At 42.8% G+C, this 23,681-nt stretch overlaps 1 protein-coding gene across 3 annotated transcripts; it reads left to right on the top strand.

The window, feature by feature from the left end:
- Positions 1-2,992: 2,992 nt before the first annotated feature.
- Positions 2,993-16,959, top strand: rbm17 (RNA binding motif protein 17). 3 transcript variants are annotated; one of them, XM_072673524.1, is made up of 13 exons: positions 2,993-3,079; positions 5,419-5,548; positions 6,478-6,594; positions 7,564-7,730; positions 7,841-7,950; positions 8,225-8,275; positions 8,536-8,662; positions 9,672-9,823; positions 10,123-10,179; positions 12,285-12,358; positions 13,047-13,145; positions 14,632-14,704; positions 16,569-16,959. In XM_072673524.1, the coding sequence occupies exons 2-13, from the start codon at positions 5,426-5,428 to the stop codon at positions 16,670-16,672; spliced, it is 1,254 nt and encodes a 417-aa protein (XP_072529625.1). In that variant the 5' UTR covers positions 2,993-3,079; positions 5,419-5,425; the 3' UTR covers positions 16,673-16,959. The 3 variants fall into 3 exon arrangements, with proteins under 3 accessions (XP_072529625.1, XP_072529623.1, XP_072529624.1); XM_072673522.1 differs by having other exon boundaries at positions 12,282-12,358; XM_072673523.1 differs by lacking the exon at positions 2,993-3,079 and adding an exon at positions 4,435-4,563 and having other exon boundaries at positions 12,282-12,358.
- The last annotated feature ends 6,722 nt before the right edge of the window (positions 16,960-23,681 follow it).

Raw genomic sequence — 23,681 nt, 5'->3', positions numbered from 1 at the left:
TATTCCTAGATTACCTAGATTGAATAATAAATGAATTATAGGTATTCTCATCATCTTTCACTCCTACAGAAAGATAAGCTAGGGGCTGCCAAAAAGAAAAGTCAGTGCTGACCCCTAGGTACCAATACTAACACTACACTTCACCTGAATGTCCGACAAACCTAGGATAATAAGTATCAAGTCTCAATAAATGCTTATGAATACAGTTGGCTTTAACATATATGGGCCCTCAGTCTGTGTTTAAGGTCAGCAAAGCAACTCGCCATTCAGACACCAGAGAAAGTTCATTCCAACACTTCGGTGCCAGGACTAAAAAAAGTCTGAATGCCTGTCTTCCAGGATCTTGAAGAATGATGATGGGTCAAGCCAAGCCACACAAGGGCTTGTTCAGTCTTGGCTTTGTAGGCCAGCGTCAGGAGTTTAAATCTGATGTGGGCAGCAGCTACAGGAAGCCAGTGAAGAGAGAACGCAGCAGCAGAGGAGTTCGATGGCCGAAATTAGAAACATTAAAGACAAGTTGTGCCTCCGCATTCTGGACCAGTTGCAAGGGCCTGGTGGTATGCGTAGGAAGACCAGTCAGTAGCAGGCAAGTCTTGAGATGATGAGAGACGGATGGAGAACCTGGGTGGCCTCTCTAGATAGGAAAGAACGTATCTGCTGATACTGTTTTAATTATATTCACATTTAAGGCATTTAGCAGACACCCTTATTCAGAGCGACCCTGCAGGAGCGATACCGTGATCAAGTGTGTGCTGACCTGTGAGATTATGGACCCTACATGTGGGAATCTGGACGGCATCATTTCTGGTAGTGGGGGACTGCGTTCGCTCCAATCCTGGGGCAGTGGTGGCTCAGCGGTTAGAGCTCCAGGCAGTTGATGACAGGATAGTGGGTATGAGACCTGGGCATGGAAAGCTGCCACTGTTGGGCCCTTGAGCAAGGCCCTTCACCCCTTCTGCTCCCCGGCCACCACAGACCAGTCAATAGCAGGCAGGTCTGCCTCACCAAGTCAAGTTTGCAACTTGAGTCGGGAACAATAACTGGTGGCCTACACGCAGAGGCACTGCCAGGGATCTTGGGCCCCATGAAAAGATAAGATATTACCCTGGGCCCCACAGCTCTAACAATTCAGCCAAAATACTCAACTCAGTTAATTCATTTTCAGGCCCCTGCAGATTTAATGACCAGAGAGGTCTCAAAGGAGATGGAAGGACAGTGGTGAAGCCCAGTAGTTCCAGGGATGTCATCATTAAGTTAAATTGCTGAATCCCATAATAATATGTTCATGTAGGGCCTGTATGGGCAGCCCAACTGGGACACCCACATTGCCCCCACATTTCAATTCTCACCAGGGTCAGTGATGGGAACAGAAGGGGTTAAACATGGACCCTATCTGGGTTGTACACTGCATATGGGACCGAGATGGGACCCATGTGAGTTTATGGAGGGCTGTTAAAATAGGGGCCAACTGGGTGCCAGTAAAGACGCATATACAAACCCACTCAGCTTCAAGAACGTTAGTGAGGTCAGGATGTTGGATGCTCACCTGCCCACCTCATCATCCCCAACTGCCCAACTCAACCCAAATGTATTAGATGGAGCACAGTATCACTGGCCCACAGCTCTAGGCTTTTGATTTACATTAAAATTATCATTTTCCATCTGCTGTAAAGTTTGGAGATACAAGTTTTTTTTTGCATCTGATGCGAATCATTACTGGTAACAATTTCACTGTTAAAATACATTGAATTTGGTTCATTACTGAGTCACAGCTTGGAGAATACCCCTGGAGATACTGTTGGCCACAACAGCCTGCCATAGTAATTGGGCCTGTAGTCACTTGTCATGTAGACACTGGCTCCACCTAGTGACCACCTTAAAAAACAAGAGCGTGAGTCTCTGCATATCTGCTCCTCTAAATACAACTGACTTTATGGATGTGTGCTATGTTGATGATACACTATGTGGACAAAAGTATTGGGACACCTGCCCATCCATTTCATTTCAGTTTCTTCTGAAATCAAGGGAATTAAAATCACCATCTCACCTAATCCCAAAACTATTGGATGGAGCTTCAAGAATGCTGGTGGGCTTTATATCCCTCTAGCCCATGCCTGGCATTAGGCAGCAGCATGGTGCCAATAGGTTCATATTTATCTGCTCTAGAGAGTCCTATTCTATTGGCAACACTTCTCTAAGTTAATATTATATATAAATAATATTTTATACTATGCAAGTATTTTAATATTATATATAAATATATAAAATATTATTTTAATATTTTATACTATGCAAGTAAACCTTTAGGATAAGTCTCTGTAGAGGAAGTAGCCTTGTTTACATGTAGAAAATAATAAAAACAACCACAGTACAGTCTTAAAGCAGCTAATACACTCCAAAAACAGTAAAAATGTGGAAATACAAAAGTTGCCATATTTGTGGAGGACAAAAGCATAAAATTTATGATGCATATTTGATTGTATTATGCTGATATATACCCAATATATGCCCAATTAGTGGGTAATTAGTGTTGGACACAGGTGGAATTTGGCCTTGGCCTTTAAGCCATCCGTGCAGTGAACACACACATACACACACACACACACCAGTGATCAAACACACACACACACACAGTGACAGTGAGTACACAATGGGAGCAGAGAGGGTGAAGGGCCTTGCTCAAGGGCCCAACGGTGGCAGCCTGCTCAGCCCGTGTATCAAGCCCACCCAACCCAACCTGTCATCAGCAGCCTGGTGCTCTAACTGCTGAGCCACCACTGCCCCATTTACCCTGCACATGGTGTTCACCTATTATACCCCTGTATAATTACGCCCCATAAAACCACTGGCTAGTGTGTTTGTAATCACTCCATGCCTCATATCATATCTTTGCACAGGTGAAGTGAAAATAGGGGCAAAAACTGAAGAAGAGACGAAATCATCAGCACGTCTCAACACGAGGGGGCAGCGTGTTTCGGCCGTTTCTGATGATGTCATTGGAAGCGACGAACAGACGGCGCCGGGTTAGCATGTTGTGCTAGCAGTAATATTGGAGGAATATCGGCGGCCCTTGCTCTAGGTTGGTGTTTAATCGCAGGTGTTTTGTTTCAGAGGGTCTGGCATGCTTCTCAAACCGCGCACAATGACGATAGCTCATTACGGGTCTGGGTGGTCGGCTATGTTTGCTGTGGTCACCGTTAGCTAGCTAGCTAGCTCTGCTGCTAGCGTGGGGAAGGCAAGGCAGCGCTAGCTAACGAAGAGCAGCCTGTGTTTTGTGTGTTTGGGGCTCCAAAATTGGGCTTTTCTTCTCGATTTTCTTAACGTTTAAAGGATTACACACATTTTATGGACGTTATGCTTTATAGTAGTTACAGTATATATGTGATATTTATGATATTTATGCTCAATGGCGCTCTATCGCATCTCAAACCTGGGCTAAGCTGGGCTGTACTGGGCTGTACTGCCCACCGTTGTGTTCTCTACCCCAGTCCTTCAGGACCATTATTTTGACTTTTAGAGTATTGGTGGGAAAGCTGCAGTGTGTTTAATATGCTGGATGCCTAAACCAGAGACAAAAACCACGTTAGCAGGTTTCTGTCTGGTGTGATGTTCACTTTGGTGTAATGGCTAGCCAAAACAAGCCATTGGTAAGACCCTGAAAGCATAGGGTAACAACCTGTAGTAGTGTAAAACTGATACTGGCACACATCTGGAGCTGCTCTGTGATTGTGGATCTTGTAATCTTCACACTAAATTATTGTTGCATTCAAAGGAAAAAAGAAAAAAAAAATCATATGCAGTGATCCTGCTTTCATGAACCTCAAATCTTTAAGGTGAAAGGTGCACGTATTTGTCACTGTACAGTGTACAGCGAAATGTGTCCTCCGCATTTAACCCATCTGGTAGTGAACACACACTCACACACACACACACATGTGTTAGGGGCAGTGAGTACACACACACCCAGAGTGGTGGGCAGCCAACTCCAGCGCCCGGGGAGCAGATAGGGTAAAGGGCCTTGCTCAAGGGCCCAACAGTGGCAGCTTGCTGAGCCCGGGAATCGAACCCACAACCCTGTTATCGATATCCCGGTGCTCTAACCGCTGAGCCACCACTGCCCCCCCTATTACAGAGGTGGGTCAGTGTAGTGTTAGGAGTCTTGCCCAAGGACTCTTAATAACTGTCTGGACAAGGGATTAGTCCTCATATCAAAAACATCTCCATTTGCATTCATGCCATTTAGCAAAAGGGCTTCACTGTTTACTCAAGAATCGCCTCAAAACTAGAATTCAAAGATATCTAAGTTTAGACTCTACTAAACACAAGTCAATATGAAGACCACAATACTCTACTTTTCACCCAAGTCCTCTCAGAAGATCAGGAGGTTTTCAGTCTGGGTTTGAGGACCACCACTTCGGTGCAGGACAGATAAAAGCCTGGACGCTCGTCTTCTGTGGATTTTAAAGGATGGCGAGCCGAGCCGTACTTGAAGCTCGGAGGGCTCGTGGCACTGATCATCCATGATTACGCCAAGGCTTCGTGCTTCTGTAGATGGAGATGCCAGTAAGTTCTCTCAAAGAAGATGGCAAGATCATTGTGAAGGCCCGCCGTTCCCGGGATGTACAGCAGCTCTGTCTTGCTGGGGTTGATTTGAGGTGGTGAGCCGCCATCCAAGAGGATCCAATTAACTTAAGAACATGCTTGCCTTCTCCTGTATAGTCACCATTTTGGAGATACAGGGTTTTTATTGGACAGGATGATATAGACAGCTATGACTTCTAACATTTTTATTTTTATGTAATGATTATTATTATGGATCACAGTTCACATAATAACCACTTTTATAAATCACTGCTGCCAGAGCAGACTATTGCAGACAAGTGCATCATTAAAGGAGCTCAGGTTAAGAAGTGGTCCATGCTCTTAGGTCTTACACCTCCAGCTCTGTGTGATGGTACAAATAATAATGAGTATGAATGAAAATCAAAGCACAAATGAATCATGTGAATTATGAAAATTCTGCAAGATGTTTCTCACTGATTTAAATCACGGTATTAATTTACAAAGCCCTGCTTATGAATTTGCTGAGTTCAGCTTAAACCCTAATGCTCACACCCAGGAGCTCCACTTTGTGGGATGGTAGATCCATAAGTGGGATGTTTCAGAAGGCAAGAGTTCCCAGTAAGCTTGACGCATGTCTTGACTTGTGCTTAGTAATGTCTGGACTTAGAGGTATCTTTGAACTAGCTGAGGTTTTTCTTGGGTAAATAGCAAAGCACTTTTGTAAGTTCCTCTGGATAAGAGCGTCTGCTAAATGCCGTAAATGTAATGTAAATGTTGACGCAGTCATGAAGATTGTCCAGTGGTGTAATCAGTGGTTTTGTATTAATTTTGTTAATTTTCACGTTGTGTGTCTAGGTGAACAATGTCTCTTTACGATGATTTGGGAGTCGCTACCAGCGACGCCAAGACAGAAGGATGGTCGAAGAACTTCAAGCTGCTTCAGTCGCAGCTCAAAGTGAAAAAAGCTGCTCTGACCCAAGCAAAGGTAAGCGTGCTGTTTTTCAAGCATGGGGGGGTATGTTAGGTGTGTTTCTTACTAGGGCTAATGTGCTGCATATTAGTTGTGGTCTTCACTGTGTTTTAACCACCTTTGTTTATCTTTAGTAGCGTTGCACCGATACCGGTGCCATATCGGTATCAGTGCTGATACTGGCACTTGCACACAGTATCAGTATGGGCAATAGAGAGTACCGATACCATGAAGCTCACTGAGGCCTTCTTTTTTTCATTTTTCCATAAAACATTTTTGTTTGCACACTTTGTTTGCACACAGTTATCATTAAACAGGCTTTAATGGAACTTCTACACTTGCAGCTCTTTCTGATTCCTTGTGGTTTTGTTTTTTTTTAGTCCTGAAACCTGAGGTTGAGTTTCAGCAGCTTGTTTAAAGGCCACACACTGACGTTTAGGAGCTTTTTACACAGAGACGTGGGCCTGAATGTGAAATTGCTGCAGAAGCACTTTCTGTTTCCAAGCTGGTGTTTACTTCTTGGAAATGTGACTTTAAACACCAGTTAAAAGCTGTTTGGTGAAGCTTAGTCTGATTATGCTTCCTTACCTGCACATGTTTCAACATCGTGGCAATTTTTATGTTTTTTTATTATTATAAAAAAGCATAACCTATATAAGGTGGAGCACCTATAATTTTCAGGGTTTGTAGCCATCTATCGAGTATTTAAGTCAGAGTTGGTATCGGTATCTGCAGACACTTGAAAACCTGGTATCGGTAAGGAAGAAGGGGTATCGGTGCATGTCTAATCTTTAGCTGTGTTGCATATCAGTACAGTATTTTGTTGGTATTATGCAGCCCCAGTCTTTACCTAGACCTGGAATTAGATTTTATGTTTTTTTTTTTTTGTGTGTGCGTGTGTGTGCGTGTGTGTGCGTGCGTGTGTGTGTGTTGTTTTTTTGCAGACACAGCGGATGAGACAGTCCACTGTTTTGGCTCCGGTCATTGATCTGAAGAGAGGAAGTGCTATAGACGAGCGCCAGATATCAGACACACCTCCACATGTAGCAGCAGGGCTGAAGGTGAGCGGGGGTGGTGGATGAGTGAGCATCCTGTGAGGGACTGTGCTGGATTGTTATTATGCCCTGCAGGCTTTGGGGTTGTTTTCATGGTTCAGCTTAAACAGAATCACTCATTACTGTGTTTGATGTTTTTAGACTGAGATGGTAAGATTGGTGATGGGAAATATTGTTTAATATATATAAGTATTAATATTGTATAAGTTTTAATATATATTGGCAAATAATTATCTGCTTCAGACCCCGCCCCCCAAAAATTCCTTCTCAGGTGGGCTTCAGTTGACCCTCAAATCTTAGTTGTTCACCTTTAAAATAGTCATAAGTTAAGTAATTACTGTAAATAATGTCCAAATGTTTGTGGAATGCATTCAGCTACTTTAAGTTTCACCCATTGCTGACACATGTGCATGTCAGGCGTGGGCTAGAGGAGTATAAAGCCCCCCAGCATTGAGCTGTAGAGCAGTGGAAGAACTGTGTTTTCTGGAATGATGGATGGTGGTGCCTCATCCAGTACTTTTGGGATGAGGTGGGGTGGTAATCATCTAACATCAATATCTCACTAACGCTCTTGTCACAGAATGCAATCAAGTCCTCACAGCAGTCCTCCTCCGAAGTCTAGTAGAATGCATTTTTCCATGGACAGTAGAGGCAGATACTCCATCAAAAGCAGGACAAACCTTTTAATACCCTTGATTTCGGAAGAATCAACAAAGAAGCTGGTGTCCCAATACTTTTGTCTTTGTTTGCAATGTAGTTAAGCTGAAATTTGACACGAGGGAAATTGTTTAAATGTATTTATTCCAGTCCATAAATGTTTATGTTCTAAGAGACTGGAGAAACTGGAGTCACTGGATTACAGTATGACATTAACTTGCAGGTCTTAAAGCATTATAAGAATTGAGTAGTGGTATTCGAATACACAGAACCTGAGGTACATGGGTGTGTGTTTCTGTTTGTGTTTGTGTGTGACAGGACTCTGTGCCAGGTGGCTTTTCTGCAGGCGATGTCCTAATCCCACTACCGGATGAGTATGACCCCATGTTCCCGAATGACTATGAGAAAGTGGTGAAAAGACACAGAGAGGAACGTCAGAGGCAGAGAGAACAGGAGCGTCAAAAGGAAATCGAGGAGAGAGAGAAGTATGCACATTCCACACGTACACACACACACACATATACACACACACATGATCTGAATTAATCATTAATCATCTGTGTGATTAATTATCTCTCTTGTCTGAATTCTATAGGAAGCGAAAGGAGCGCCATGAAGGAGCAGCTCCCAGCGGTTTCTCGCGGTTCCCTGCAGAGGCGGACTCAGATGAGGATGAGGACTATGAGAAAGAGAAGAGGAAGAGGAGTAGGTGTCTTCTGAAACGACACTACAATTACTTGCTTTTAATTTAATCTTCCCTGTCCCTCCATTTAATTGTCTTTATAATTATATTTATATGGTTGCTGTCACAATAGAACCTTATGTTTCTGAATGGTAACTTGATACGAAGAAAGTAAAAATGATCTTAACTTTATTTCAATCCAGTGACCTGGTTTTACTCTGACAGCGGCAGTATGTTGTTGTAAGTTGTGATCGGATGTCCTGTACATTATTCTGACTCTGTTTGTTTGGCACACAGCTATGGGTGGAGCTGCTATTGCCCCTCCAACATCTTTAGTAGAGCGAGACTGTAAGTAAAATCTGTCTTTTTAATATTATCATTTCTTTATGTCTAGTAAACCTAAAATGGATGCGTTCATTGTGGCGTTATTGCAGATCTGGCAGAATAACAGGTCGTGTAATATAAGGTCGTCTCCACTAGGCTGAGCCGTTGCCCCATGATTTAAACGGTTTCAGACCATCTGAGCCTAACTTTGCTGGGCATGACTGTGAGCAGCGAGAAGGCTCTGTTTGATGTGATTGATCATGTTTGGTGTGTTTTTGTGCCAGCGTCATATTCCTACGAGGACGAAGGTCGTCAGAGATCTAAAGCAGCAATCCCACCCCCTGTCTACGAGGATGCAGAGAGACCCCGCTCTCCTCCAGGGCCCACCAGCTCCTTCCTGGCTAATATGGGGTGAGTGTGAATCCAGAACTGGGTTTTTCAGCTTGATCTACATCAGTTTCACTCAACATCATAACCGGTTTAGTTGGAGGTGCTGGAACAGCTTCTCATAACTGGGGCGGGGCTAAACTGCTGCAGGTGCATAAATATGTGATTTTGTTGGTTTTTGTGATGTCACAAACTCAATATGGGCTGTTTTAGGATGGGAAATCTCAGACTTAACAGAGATGGGAGTGGCTCCTCAGAGAAGTCCATTGGAAAATTGTGAGGTTTTCCAAAATGACCACAGATGTATGACATGTTGGAATTGTCTCCGTCATGACAATTCATTAGGATTGATACTATTACATTTATGGCATTTAGCTGATGCTCTTATCCAGAGTGACTTACAAGGTTACTCTTATTACAGATGTGAGCCAATGTAGTGTTAGGAGTCTTGCCCAAGGACTCTCATTAGTGTAGCGCAGCACAGTCGAACCCTCCATCTCCCACGTGGTGTAATAGCTCACTGGCAGATAGTGGTGTTATCTGTTGCGCCACGCCAACCACATACTATACTATACTATAACCTGGGAATATTTGTACAGGTCATTTTGTAGAACAGGACTGGACTACGATCTTACACCCCTCTCCGTCTCCCCATGTCAGACTAATACGGCCGGAATAGTGCTGTAGTCTCTATGTATGGGCTAGGGAGCGAATGGGAACCTCTTAATGATGAAAACCGAAGAATATTTGTTTTTCATGCCCTTTAAAATGCAAAAGAGGAAACATCCCTTGTTATTTGTATCCATTACAAGGTCTTTTATTATTGACTATCATTATTGAGCCACATATTTCATATCAATGCATCCCTGTTCCTAGTTACAGATTGAGCTTTTCTCAGTGACTCAGATCATGAGCCTCAGATATTTTCCAACAAGGGACACTTGTATGGTTCTTAATAGTTACAGCATTGATATGATGTAAGGAAAAGCAGTTGTAATCACTATGTGTGTGTGTGTGTGTGTTTGTGTCGTAGAGGAACAGTGGCTCATAAGATCATGCAGAAGTATGGGTTTCGTGAGGGCCAGGGTCTGGGGAAGCACGAACAGGGTTTGAGCACGGCTCTGTCAGTGGAGAAGACGAGCAAGCGTGGTGGCAAAATCATCATTGGAGACTCGGCGGAAAAGAGTGAGCTCACATGCTCTCCACATTACACAACACACACTTTCCAGGAAATGGTTTGGTTTCACCACAGTTTTATTAGATTATTTTTATAAAATCCAGAGTTCTTGTAATGCACTGCTTGCACAGATGTGACTGGAGGGACTGTTTATTCTGGGGAATTTTAGGGTGTAGATCCTTACAGCATTCCCCAGAAGTTGCTGCTTATTTTATTTATTTATTTAGTTCTTTTTTTAAATGATGTGTAAAAATCTGTATGTGTCAATCTGTATGTTCATGTGTGTACGTGTGTGTCTATTTCCCAGGTTCAGGATCCAGTCAGAATGCGGCTGATGCATCCGGCTCAAATCCAGGAGCATCAGGTTAGGCCTACATTTGTCTCCCCTGTAGCTTGTTTGTTGTTTTTGTCCCTTTTCATTACCAGTTCACATTTACATTTACCCCATCCTACTACACATCGCACTATCTCTGCAGAACTGTCACTAATGGTTCTGTCACTAATTAAATAAATACTGATTATACAGATTTTTTTTAAAGGCTAAGCAGTGAAAGAAAAGATACTTAAAAAAAGAGGCAGTTGAAAAACAGTATGTCTAAATGTTTGAGTGTATCCCCCAGGCAGCAGTACAATTTAAAATAGGCAAACTCTATATGTCCAAATGTTTGTGGCCACACCTTATAACAAATGCATTCTGCTACTTTAAGTTGCACCTATTGTTGAGACAGATGTGGAAATGCACATGCGCAGCTTGTCTAGTCCCTATAGAGAAGCACGGCCAATAGAATAGGACTCTTTGGAGCAGATAAACATGAACCTATTATCGGCACCATGCTGCTGCCTAATGCCAGGTGTGGGCTAGAGGGGTATGAAGCCCCCAAGCATTAAGCTGTGGAGCAGTGGAAGAGCTGTGCTCTCTGGAATAATGGATGCCGGTGCTCCATCCAATACTTTTAGATTTTGGGCATCTGAGTAATTAAGTGTAATGTAAGAAGGGTAAGTGTAAACAGTGCCAGAGGTGCGTTCGTACAGTTTGGAAGTTTAAAGGTTGATCATGATGTGGCTTTTATTACAGATGAGAGTAATGTCTCTTCCTCTGCAGCCAGACATGATTCAGTTTGACAACTTCACTGGTACTGTAAATGTGACGCACAGGTGATTCAGACTCTGTTAAGGGCAACGTCTAGATCTACTTGTGTACACAGACACATATAGCCATACAGCAGCGACCCTATTAGTCCTGTTTGAGTTATTTTTGTTTTATGATTTGAGCAGTGGAGTTTAAAACCGTGTAAGTTGGACACTAGAATGTGTTTTTAAGATGTTGTATTTCTTGTTTTAAGTTATTACACATAATATCTGTCTAATTTTTAAACCATTATCTGCATAGAGATTATTTATGAAAAAACATTTAATTAACTTTATTCTTGATATTATGCATGTTTGTCCGGTCCTTTGTGGATTATGTACAGCTCTGTTCATTCTGAACATCTAATGCTGCTTAAGTTTTTTGTTAATCTGGAAATGAGTGGAAACGTATCAAATTGGACACATCAAATTATTTTTTTTTGGGGGGGGGGGGTTGTTCTTTTCTTTAATTAGGGATGTCCCAATCAGGTTATTTTGCCCCCTGATCGGATCCCAGTCTATCAGCTGAGCTGAGTATCCAGCCCCCTAGTTTAGAACAGATGAGCTGCTAAACCAATCAGCTCCTTAACAACACTGCAGTCTTGTGTGTGTGTGTGTGTGTGTGTACTACACACTCTGGAATGATATCTGTTGTTGTTGGTCTACTGGTGTAAAAGAACTGGTTTATAGTGGGGGATTGTGCTGTGATTTGGGTTTCTATAGTATGTGTGTATTAGCATTAGCGCTCTTGACCTTCTGAGAACGTACGCACTGCTGTCGGCTGGGCTTTGATGCACGTTAATGGCTGGTAATGAACGCTGTGGTTAAAACAAAGACTCGAAAAAGGATTGGGATTAAAATGGCCCATATCCAATCTCTTAAAATATACCTGGGTCGGTACATCCCTATCTTCAGTGTTTATAATATGAAGTTTACAATAAAGCAGAGTGGATTTGTGTGTGCAGAATTTGGAATCCCCAATTATATAGATCACCTTTATCAAAAATATATGTATAGCTTCATTATCAGCATTTTTCTATGCTTTTCATACTCTTAGCTTTGATTCTTGGTCTGGAATTAAGTCTAATCCTGAACTCCCCATCATTCTGAATGTAGATTTTCTATTGAAAGGAAAATGTATTCCAGGATTTGGCCTTAATCCCTGTGCTGGAAACCTCCCTTTCAGTAAATGTAAAAGCCTCCTAAGACATTAAGGATGTGGACTGCCTTCACTGTGTTCCTTCAAAAGGAACAGAAGGATCAGATGTATGAGTGTTATTACTGGAGGGTATGTTGATTTGGCCTTTGTGTAAAACTTCTCTCTAATTCTGTCTTTAGCAGACGCGTCAAAGAAGAACGAGGTCAACCCTCTGACAGAAATCCTCAAATGTCCTACGAAAGTGGTTCTATTGCGGGTAAGTGGGGTGGGACATTGTGTAGCGGGTGCATGTGAAGACAAGAAGTTCTTGAGGACTGTCTAGAACAAATGAATGTATTGCAAAGTATACCAATCAGCCTTTACATTAGCACCACGGACAGGTGAATAGAAAAATGTTGATTTCTATCTACAGTGGCTTCTGTCTGTTAAGGGGTGGATATATTAAGCAGTAAGTGGAACTTGAAGGTGATGAAGGTGTTAAAACAGAAAACCTGGGCAGGCATAAAAATCTGAGACACTTTGACAAGAACCAAACTGTGATGTTCTAGACGACTGGGTCAGAACATCTTCAGAACATCAGGCATCAGGTCTTGTGGGGTCTTTCCGGTGTGCAGTGGTCAGTACCTACCAAAAGCGCTCCAAGGAAGGACAACCAGTAAACCGGCGACAGGGCCATGGGCACCTAAGGTCCACTGCTCATGGAGGCCGCACCAACCTCACAACTTACAGGACTAGCAGCAGGATCTGCTGCTAACCTCTTAAAGTGTCCAGACAGCACAGGACACCTTCAGAGGTCTTATGGAGTCCATACATCTATGGGCAGTGCTGTTTTGGTGGCACCAGGGAGACCTACTTCGTATTAGGCAGGTGGTGTTAATGTTATGGCTGATCAGTGTAGGAAGTGTCATGCATCTAAATGAAAACGTCTGGATGTTTTTTCACAGAATATGGTGGGAAGAGGAGAGGTGGATGAAGATCTGGAGGCGGAGACAAAAGAGGAGTGTGAGAAATACGGCAAAGTGGTGAAGTGTGTTATCTTTGAGGTGAGGAACGGGGCAGAGTTCGAGCTTTCTGTTTGATACAATTTAGTGTTTTTGGCAGCATTAAGGGTTAAGTTGCCGATATCGGGAGGGGGTGAGGGGGTGGGGGGAACCGCAAAAAACCAAACAAACAGCACATTGTAAACCGCAGTCTTAGCCATAGAAATCTGCCATATAGTGTCCTTCATAATTTTCATAATATGTAACACTCTCTTCGTAGTTACTTACAATGAAACTTAAACTGTTAAAGATGTTTCTTTTCTCAAGTTTCCCTTTTAAGAAAATTCTAAAATGAATTGGTCTGCTTAAAAAATATTTTGTAAATATTTACGTACCCATACAACACACATCTTAGACTGTAAGATAAGGTTGTAAAATGATCAGTTTAAATGGTTGAATTCCTAGAATTAATGTCTAATTAACAACGTTAAAGGTGGAGATTGGGTCATCTTAAAACAACTTCCAAGAAATGTCTTTTTAAAACCCACTTTATGCCATTTCCCCCAAGATTCTCAAATCAATCAGTGTTTTTATAATTGGGATTTGTTCATTTTATGAGCACAACAGGATCCATCATTTAGTAAAAGCAGAACTGTAAACAATTCTGCAGTTTAAAAACGCATCATGAATCTGAAGACTTTTTGTTAGGACTGCAAAATGCAGCAGAAAAGAGCTACATAAAACCATTAAGAGCCCCATACAGACGGGAATAGTTTGGGTGGGGTAATATAAGTATTACCAGAGTTTACAGTGATTTTAGTCCCATCCAAATGCTCCATTTCTTTTTGGCCTGCACCCTCCCACATTAGTAAAGATCCTGGTGCTTTTTGCCTTCTGTAAAATGAGACGTACGAGTAACCTCTGGTTATATCGATCCTGTGCGAGGCAACATGCGGGTAAATATTCCATCAGTCAACTCTAGAAGATGAGCCAGAGTGCTCCTCTGAGGCAAGGCGCTCTTGACCACTTTAGGCAAGTCGTTAGCGTCGCCTATAGCCCACATGAACATGTAGCTGCTAATTTTTCACGCTGAAAATTTGTTATTAAATTGGGTTATAAGTCTGGTTATAATGTTTGTGAGGTGATGGCAGTGCGTAAATAGAGTAGCCACTCCCATCTCAGAGAAGTTCTCAGAGATTTCTCATCCCATGTGAATTGGGATTATCGAACAGTAGACTTTTGATAGACTTTCTAAAAATGAAAGAAGTATTTGAGAACTTTTTGCATTTAGTTGCAGCTAAGAACATTGTAATGAACTTCTTAGGATTTGTCTCGGGCTCCGGATTCTATTCTTTTATAATATTTCATTAGTTGCAATGCATCAGAGCTTAGAGCTTATTCCAGTCTTACTACAAACCTTGCAAATCATTGTTGCCATAGACTTTCAAACATACGCTCTACACACTGAGCTACTTTCCAGTGTTACATAACAGTAGAAGGCTTCTTAAGCCTGATTATTAAGTATGACCACCTTGTGTGTGACTTGTAGATCTCAGATGTGCTGGATGATGAAGCAGTGAGGATATTCCTTGAGTTCGAACGGGTCGAGTCAGCCATCAAAGGTGAGCACAAGGGGGTTTGTCTTGTGTGCCATGTACACTCTATGTCCACATTGTCCACACCTCTTTTAATTGGTGAATTCAGCTCCTTTGAGGGGCACCTATTTCTAACACAGGCATTCAGTTGTGCGCAGCTTGTATAATCTCCATAGAACAGCACTGCCAGTAGAAGCTGCCGTACATAAGCCTAAGGTCACCATGCTCAAGGTCAAGCTTTGGCTAGAGGATATTACACAGCTTGGGCTGTGAAGCAGTGGACTGTGGGATTGTTCTCTAGACTGATGGAGCTTGATCTGATCTGATATTCTCATTGGGATGAGATGGAGTGACGGAACTTATCAGCCAACATGAAGCTCTTGTTGCTGAATGCAATCAAATCCTTACAGCAAAAAACAAAAACAAATATATATGTGTGTGTATAGGCTATATAAATAAATAGGCTTCTTTTAGAAAGCAATTCTGGATGAGCGGGTGTCTGCAAACTTTTGGACATGTATATAGTGTGTGTATATGTCTATAACTGGAGGTGTCTAATTCAGGTGCCCCAGATATCGGCCTTGGTAAGTGAAGCAGGTGAGTGAGCGCTGTCCCTCAGGTGTTACATCACCTGCAGAGTTACATCACATCCTCCAGAGGACTCCCTAACCAAACCAGTTCAGTTCATTCACTGATTTGAACACATTGGTCTGGACTCATTTAGTCTGTAATGATTTTTTTTTTTTTTTTTTTTGTTCAGGACAAGCTGCACTTTCTTGCCCTGCGTTTGTTGCTGTGTTTTAGCCAAGACCTTTCAGCAACTCCACTTCTGATCCCTGATTAGCAGTTACGTTCACATTCGGATCTTTCTTAGGAATTAGGGATACAAAAGAAGCTAAGATCATGACCTTCAGACCAGAACTTTGTGTAACAACAGCTCTACCTGTCCAAACAACTCTGAGAACGAGGTTAGGAAGGCTGATCTGCAGTGTGTTATCATCTGCATCTGTTGTTATTAGTGGCACAATGCACACTCAGTCCACGGTGACTCTTGAACCCGCACTTAACATAGACAGGAAGTGTTGTGTTTGTTGTAAACCTTTAACTTGAGACTGACTTATTAGCTCATGGCTAGAGTGGTAGATCACGTCATTACAGCACAGCTTTAAAATATCCTTTAAATATACACTATGTATATATTTAAGTATTGGGACACCTGCTATCTTATTGTTTCTTCTGGGGGGAAAAAAAAAAGAAGGCTCTCTACTAGATTTTGGAGCTGGAGCATTGCTGCGAGGATGTCATTGCATTCAGCAACAAGAATCCCCAACACGCTCTAAAAGTATTGGATGGAAAACCCACCATTATTCCAGAGAACACCGTTCTTCCAGTGTTCCAAAGCACAATTCTGGGGGGCTTTATACCCCTCTAGCCCACGCCTGGCATTAGGCAGCAGCATGGTGCCAATAGGTTCGTGTTTATCTGCCCCAACAAGTCCTATATTATTGACAGTACTTCTCTACAGGGACCAGACAAGCTGTGTCAGTTTGGTTGCAATTTATAAGCATTAGAAGGTGTGTCCACAAATATTTGGAGATATTCTAATGTTGATTTATTTTAATTCTGTGTGTGTGTGTGTGTGTGTGTGTGTGTGTATATATATATATATATATATATATATATATATATATATATATATATATATATATATATATATATACACATACATACACACACACACACACACACACACACACACAGAGCCAGTAATGTGTGTCCAGTTCATTTCCCTGTTTCTGAATCACTCAGTGACCTCTCCTGTTTACGGGTAAATGTGAGCATGTTGTGAAACGGATAACCTGTATCTGAGCTTGTATATGCTCTTCCTCAGCTGTGGTGGATCTGAACGGAAGGTATTTCGGAGGTCGAGTGGTGAAGGCGTGTTTCTACAACCTGGACAAATTCCGCGTGCTCGACCTCGGGGAGCAGGTGTGAGTCATCTGACCAACGTCTCGCCTCTCACTTTAGCAACGTTAGTGAAAACACCACGGAAACCGGCCTCCCCCTCTCTGTACATAGCATGAATAGTTTTTATATGCCCTTCTCCAAGTGTCTGCTGTCAGAAATGCCTTTTTTGTTTTGTTTTGTTTTTGATCATTTTGTTGATTGATTTCCTACATCGTTTGACTGTGTACTTAACTTCTCTTCTCGTGCCCGTTTGGAAAAGAACCATTAGCATGTTGTACAAACCTGGAAATAAACAGTGTAATTTTGGAAATCTATCCTTGTTCCCGTTTATTTATGAGATCCTTGCATACAGAATTCCCAATCATTCTGCAGCCTTTGCTCATTTGTTTGTTTTTGTGTTGTGGTTTGTTGGTCACGTTGCCTGTGGCTGAAGTAAAAGGTAAATTTAATAAATATATATACATATGATATACTTTAATAAACCAAATATGCAAATATTACCGTTAATGTAAGGCACCTTTTTTAGCTTTTCTTTCATTTTGCTGTATTATGAATTGTGCAGATATCACTGTAACCAGTCCAGTGCTGAACTGCCACTATTAGACTCAGACCTTCAGTTCAGGTCATCAGTGTTAAAACTTAGGCGAGTAAAAAGAAGACGACAACCCCACCTGTATGATGATTTGTGATTTGAGTTCTTAGCACTATACTAATGACCGTGGACTGGAACGTTCTTTGCCCAATCAAGCTTAAACCAGAAAAACATTCAAAGCTTGTATTTCATTTGATCCTCATAACAAACATTCATTTGTTATATCCTGGTATATAGCAGTTAAGCAGCGACTCTAAGGCTACGTTCCCACAGCAGGTAACGTGGCCCAAATCCGATGTTTTTGTAGGCTTTTTAACGTGACCTATATCCGACGTTTATCTGAACAGTTCGCTGTTCACACTGCTAAACTGACCTGCATTAGCAAAGGAGCAGTGCTTCACATGGCCGGCTCGTCCAGAGCTAAGCAATCAAAATAAAGTCAACCGGTTGCGGTCACCGGTCTTCCGTCCTCATCAGTGCATATTTATTTCTTTTATTTATTTATGATTTTATTCATTTTTTAAATATATTAATAAATATGTACCCTTTTCATCTCCAATTTTACATTACAGATAACCACTCCCAAGCCAACAAGCTCATGTAGGGCTCAAGTGGGTCAAACATGGGCTTTGATTGCATTTTTACTGGCCATCATTACACCCTACCCTAATCTTACATGGGTCCCATCTAGGCCCCGTATGCAGTGTTCAACCCAGATGAGGCCCATGTTTAACCCCTCCTGGTTTCATCACTGACCCTGGTGAGCATCCATATGTGGGGCCAATGTGGAACCCGAGGACAAAACTTTCTGTTTCCGAATTGGGCTACCCATACAGGCCCCACATGGACATGTTAGCTGGGTCATTAGTACTCCACCCCGTCATGTTATGCTCCTGACACTGGGAGGGTGAGGACTGACACAGTGATGTGGGGGCAGAGAGAGAGAGACATCTACCCTAATTGTGCTCTCTCAGGCTCCGGCTGCTGATGGCAGGCGGCTTGACCCAGGATTTGAACCAGCGATCCTCTGATCACCTCAGTCTGCTGGACCCCTTGGAGCCCTCTCAGCGTGATTATAAACCAGTCCCGTTGCTGTGTATCAGATATGTATCAGATTTCAGTACCGCATATGAAAATGACCCAGTGCTGCTCACTCTGCTAACCCACAGATAACTGTGATGTGCTTCAATAGACATGCAATAAAGACTGACGGACCCTTTCAAACCCTTCAAACTACCTTTTCGCATCCAGCCCTAAACCACCTCACCTGATCCAAGTGATTACTACTTACAGTAGTCCCTGATTGGCTGAATGAGGCAGGTTAGGGATTGGGTTGGTGTTGAAACCTGCAGGAACACAGTGTTTTCCAGGAGGACGGGTGGGGACCACTGCCCTATACTGTTTGTTCCCTTCCAACAGAACATTTCCACTCCCTGTAGTTTGGAACATCCCGAAAATATCCAGTGGAAGTCCCAACTGATGGGAGAATGTGTGTAGCCGTATGTACATACCCTGATATTACTGTGAAGATCCTGATTGGACAGTTTATGTTTTGTTGCCAATCAATAGTATGAAAATAGTTCGAATCCTGCAATAGGTTCGAATCCTGCGCTATCCTGAGAAGCAATGTTGGCTGGCACATTCGTCTGTTAACTGGTGTAGTGGAGCTGAGAACCCAACACTTTCCTCTGAGCGTGTCGGCTGCCCTGCAATGCAGTGGCTGGTTCGCATGTATCGTAGGAGACATGCTGAGTCCTTAGCCACTCAGTTTTGGGAACATTGCTAGTGCTAGGAGGACGACAGGTACGAACAGGTGGGTTAATCGAAAGTACCAACCTGGAGAAAAGGGGGAAAAATATGTAGTCTTCTTTGAAGGCCTGGAAGGACCAGAGGATTCCCCACTGATATTGTAGTGTTGAATTCTGTGAATTATTACACTGATAAGATCTACATTCTCCAAAAGTATCACTAACTAAATTTGGTCTTTCATTACTGAGGTCAAGTTTCACAGTGAATAAAGGGTGTTAATCCATACCAGCCGTGGCTGCGGGGCAGGGACAGGGTAATGACGCTCACTGAGTCCTGGTTCTTGCTTTATGTAATGACACACACCTGCCCCTCTGTGTATTGATAAAGTAGGGAACCTACATTCAGCCGGTCTGACATAATCACTGTTCCTGCGAGAGCTTCGCATTCTGATCCGTGGACTATTGATAGACCTGAGGCCTGGTTTATATGGGCCTGTCCCAGGTGGCCATGCCTATTATGACGTAAGTCTGTGTAATTGTCCTCAAAAGTGATAGTTCGGCCAGAAGTCAGATTTCTACATTGTCTTTCTTATCCCAAATGCAGTCAATCCAGCAAGCATGTTTGGTGTCTAAAGTTTCCTCCTTAATTTTTCCACTGGTGCTGGACTACATGGTAAGATATATGTGGAGATCCCATTTAATGAAGACATTTAGCTACTTTAAATTGAACCCATTAGTGATACAGATGGGAAAACACACACATACACACTTTTCTAGCCCATCTAGAGAAGTACTACCAATAGATTAGGACTCTTTGGAGCAGATAAACATGAACCTACTGCCACCATGCTGCCTAATGCCAGGCGTGGGCTAGAGGGGTATAAAGCCCTCAATAACTGATCTGCAGAGCAGTGGAAGAACTGTGTTCTCTGGAATAATGGTTGGTGCTCCATCCAAAACTTTTGGGATGGGTGGTGATCCAATGCTCTTGTTGCTGAATGCAATCAAATTCTCATAGCAACTCTCCAGAATCTAGCAGAAAGCCTTGCCTTGCCTGGACAGTTACTCCAACAAATGCAGGACAACTCTTTTTAATAGCCTTGATTTCAGAAGAAACAATGAATGAGCAGGTGTCCCAATACTTTTGTCCACATAGTGCATGTTTAGGGGGATTTTAGTGCTTGAGCACAATCGGAAAATAGGAAATAACTTGGACACTTGCTGAAGAGCACCAGAACACTTTGACAAGAACCAAACCGACATGTCTAGACGACTGGGTCAGAAGATCTCCACGCCATCAGGCAGGTTTTGTGGGGGTGTTTCCAGTATGCAGTGGTCAGTACCTACCCAAAGTGCTCGAAGAAAGGTCAGCTGGTGAACGTGACAGGGCCATGACAGGGCTCACGATCACTGATGTGATCCATGGAGGCCCCACCTCACAACTTACAGGACTTAAAGGATCTGCTGCTAACGTCTAAAGGTGTCCAGATTCCACAGGACACCTTCAGACGTCTTGTCCGTGAGTCCATGCGTCAAATGTTCAGATATGGTGTGGTACCACAAAGGGGACCTACTCAATATTAAGCAGGGGGTGCTAATGTTATGGCTGTTCGGTGTACATTTCCTTTGCTTGGTTGCTTCTTTGGCCCTGAAGCTGAAGTAACAAACCTAAGGAAGCAAATGCTGGGCAGATTGACTGGCACTTACCACCGTATTCTCATCCTTCCCTGCACTTTAACCTTGTGCCCTTTTGATTCTCAAATCTCTATTTCTATATATATGTCTATTCTGGACCATCTAGAGAAGGTCAGCCTGGGTTTCTTTGTCAGCTACATCTTGGCCTGAGCAAGAATTGCCCTCTTTAAAAGGGTGTGTTCCTCTAGAGTAGAGCATTGTCCAACACTCCAAGTGAGACTGTGTTTATCTGAGTGCTTCAACAGTGATCATAGTCATCGGCGGGACTGAGAGTGTGACCCTGTACTAAACTGTGAATTTACTGTATTGGAGAATGTGTTGTTAGAAAGAGGTAAAAAAAAAAATAATAACAGCTCTTACAATCAGCCAAAACAATAGAGTGTGTGTGTGTGTGTGTGTCTGGGTCAGTTATGAATCTGTACTAGGTTATGGAAGAAGAGAGGGGGCACTCTTATGTAAGCTGTAATGAGGAGTGTTGGGGGACCTGCAGCAGAAGATAATGAAATCTACACCTCAGGGATTTCACTAAGAAAAGAGCACACAGGGAAATGTCCTCACCTGATCATCAGGCCAATGACTGACACACAGACAGATCGAAGATCATGAGCATTACTTTTCTGAGATCAACTGATCACATACTGAAAAAGGAGAGTTAAGGCTTGGACCACTTTCTCAAGTCCTGGGTTAATTATTCAGTTATTGATATTGTTAATTTTACTTTAGCGCATTTAATGGAGTCCCACAAGGTTCTATTTTAGGGCCAATCTAACATTACTCAATTATGACAGTGATCTAGTTGTGAGAGGGAAGAAGTTTAGGGTCTATATACAGGATTTACAGAGTTAACTAGGTCATGAGAAAAAATTTAAGTTGCACCTATTGGTGATACAGATGTGCAAACGCACACACATAGCTTGTCTAGCCCATCTAGTGAAGTACTGGTAATAGATGAGGACTCTCTGGAGCAGATAAACATGAACCTACTGCCACCATGCTGCCTAATGCCAGGCGTGGGCTAGAGGGGTATGAAACCCCTAATCATTGATCTGCAGAGCAGTGGAAGAACTGTGTTCTCTGGAATGATGGTTGATGGTGCTCCATCCAGTACTTTTGGGATGGGTTGTGGAATTGGGGGTGAGGTGGGGTCATGAGAAATATGGAAAGTGCTGAGAATTCATTAAATTAATTGTATTTAGAGGACAAAGATTCATGTGAACATTAAGTAAATGTTAACCAGTCTGAACGAGGTGCTGTAGATGACCTGTTGGTTTGTTAATGAGCTGGACCAGAGGTGCATAAACCTTTTAGTCTGGGGATTTTAACATCACTGTGTTATACTTTGTTACTAACAAACTTAAAAATGGCATTTAAACTCACTTATGTATCGTATATAAACTTACCGGTCACTTTCTGGCAGGCCCGATTAGCCATCCTTAGGTATTTTTGCGGCCCTTACACTGGACAACCTTCTACATACAAAATCTGACACTTTGGCCTTCCAAGCTTGTCCGCCTGTTGATTGACATTGGGTCGGTATGAAGCTGCGGTGGCACATTGCATGACACGGGTGAAGCATGTCCTTGTTCACATCATTTTTGATGGTTTGTGTAGCACAACAGATAGCACCATCAGTGAGCTACCACACTGTGTGGGAGACTGGGGTTCGATTCCCGGGCTGGGTGACTATGCTGCGCTACACCAATACAGGACATCAAATCCTTGGGCAAGACTCTCTGCCTGAGACTTAATTTAAAGTCTTAGGCAGAGAAATCTGTGACTTTTAAAACATGGAATGACTTACTTTAGTCCATAAACACAAAAAGTAACGTCCCCACAGAGCTCGATGGAGAGGCTGCCATGGCCTAGTAAACGGAACCCCCTTTTACCTCATCACAGCATGTGGTATCACGCCGCACGCTGACCGTGAAGTAGCACTACAATGCAGGACAGTGCGCTGGTCATAATATAGTTCCAGTTTTAGATCACATGTAAAGCAAATCAGTTTAATACAGAAATGAGAAATCTAGGCCCAGTGTTGTGTTTGTTAGCAACATTATCCTAGCATCTCCACAGTTTTAAACTGAAGATGGTAAGTGGTAGTTATGTATGATTTTAGTTCCTTGAAGAACCATGTTTGACAGGGAGGGTTGTGAGCATCTTCATATATTGGCTGGCTGACTGACTGCATCTGGAGTGAGTGATAATCCTGTTATTTAGATTTGGTTGAGATTAAAAAGCGAGGTGTCCGCAAACTTTTAAAGGACAGTACTGCTTTGGGTTGCAGGTGTTATTTACATCAGGATGGGGGAGGAGGGGGTCCACTCCAGTTCTTGTGTCCTGTTACAGTGCAATCTAAACCGGTGTGGATTCTTCCTGATTGCTTTGGCAAGTGTAAATTCTTTCAGTCTCCTATAATTAGCTGGCTGCGGTACAGCCGAGGGTAAACACCAGCCTCGGCACAGAAACGGGCACAGTGTTTTCATACTCATCCACTGCACTTTCAACCATTCATCTGCACTGTATGTGTGTGTATGTGTGTGTGTGTGATGTTTATAGTGTGTATTACTTTTCTGAGTGGCACCTTGTTGCACAATACATAGCACATTAGGTACAAACAGGAAGAAAGGGTGGTGCTTTCAGGCCTCTGTCCAATAGAACGCTGCCCATGCTTATGCCATGCGCTGCCCATGCAGCCCAAGGTTTTGTGGGCTCATGTTGTCTGTAGCCTGTGTTTCTTGCATTGCACTGCTGTTCATATCTGTGAGGCATGGCGTATATGTGTGTTCTGCGAACATGGTGCTTGTTTTTTAAGGATAAGGTTTCCCGGCTCATGGCAGGCTATGTGCCTGTGCTGCCGGGGTGTACAGAACATGCTGTTGTACAGTGCTTCACTATGGACATCACTGAAAATGACCTTCGACTGGTCACTTCCACCCCTTTTTTACTGCACTCTTGTAAAGAAAGTGGCTGAAAGGGGTTCTTTGAAGCAATGCACTAAAGA

This window comes from Salminus brasiliensis, chromosome 2 (genome assembly GCF_030463535.1).
Source record: "Salminus brasiliensis chromosome 2, fSalBra1.hap2, whole genome shotgun sequence".
NCBI classification, from domain to species: domain Eukaryota; kingdom Metazoa; phylum Chordata; class Actinopteri; order Characiformes; family Bryconidae; genus Salminus; species Salminus brasiliensis.
This window is presented reverse-complemented; position numbering and strand designations above follow the sequence as displayed.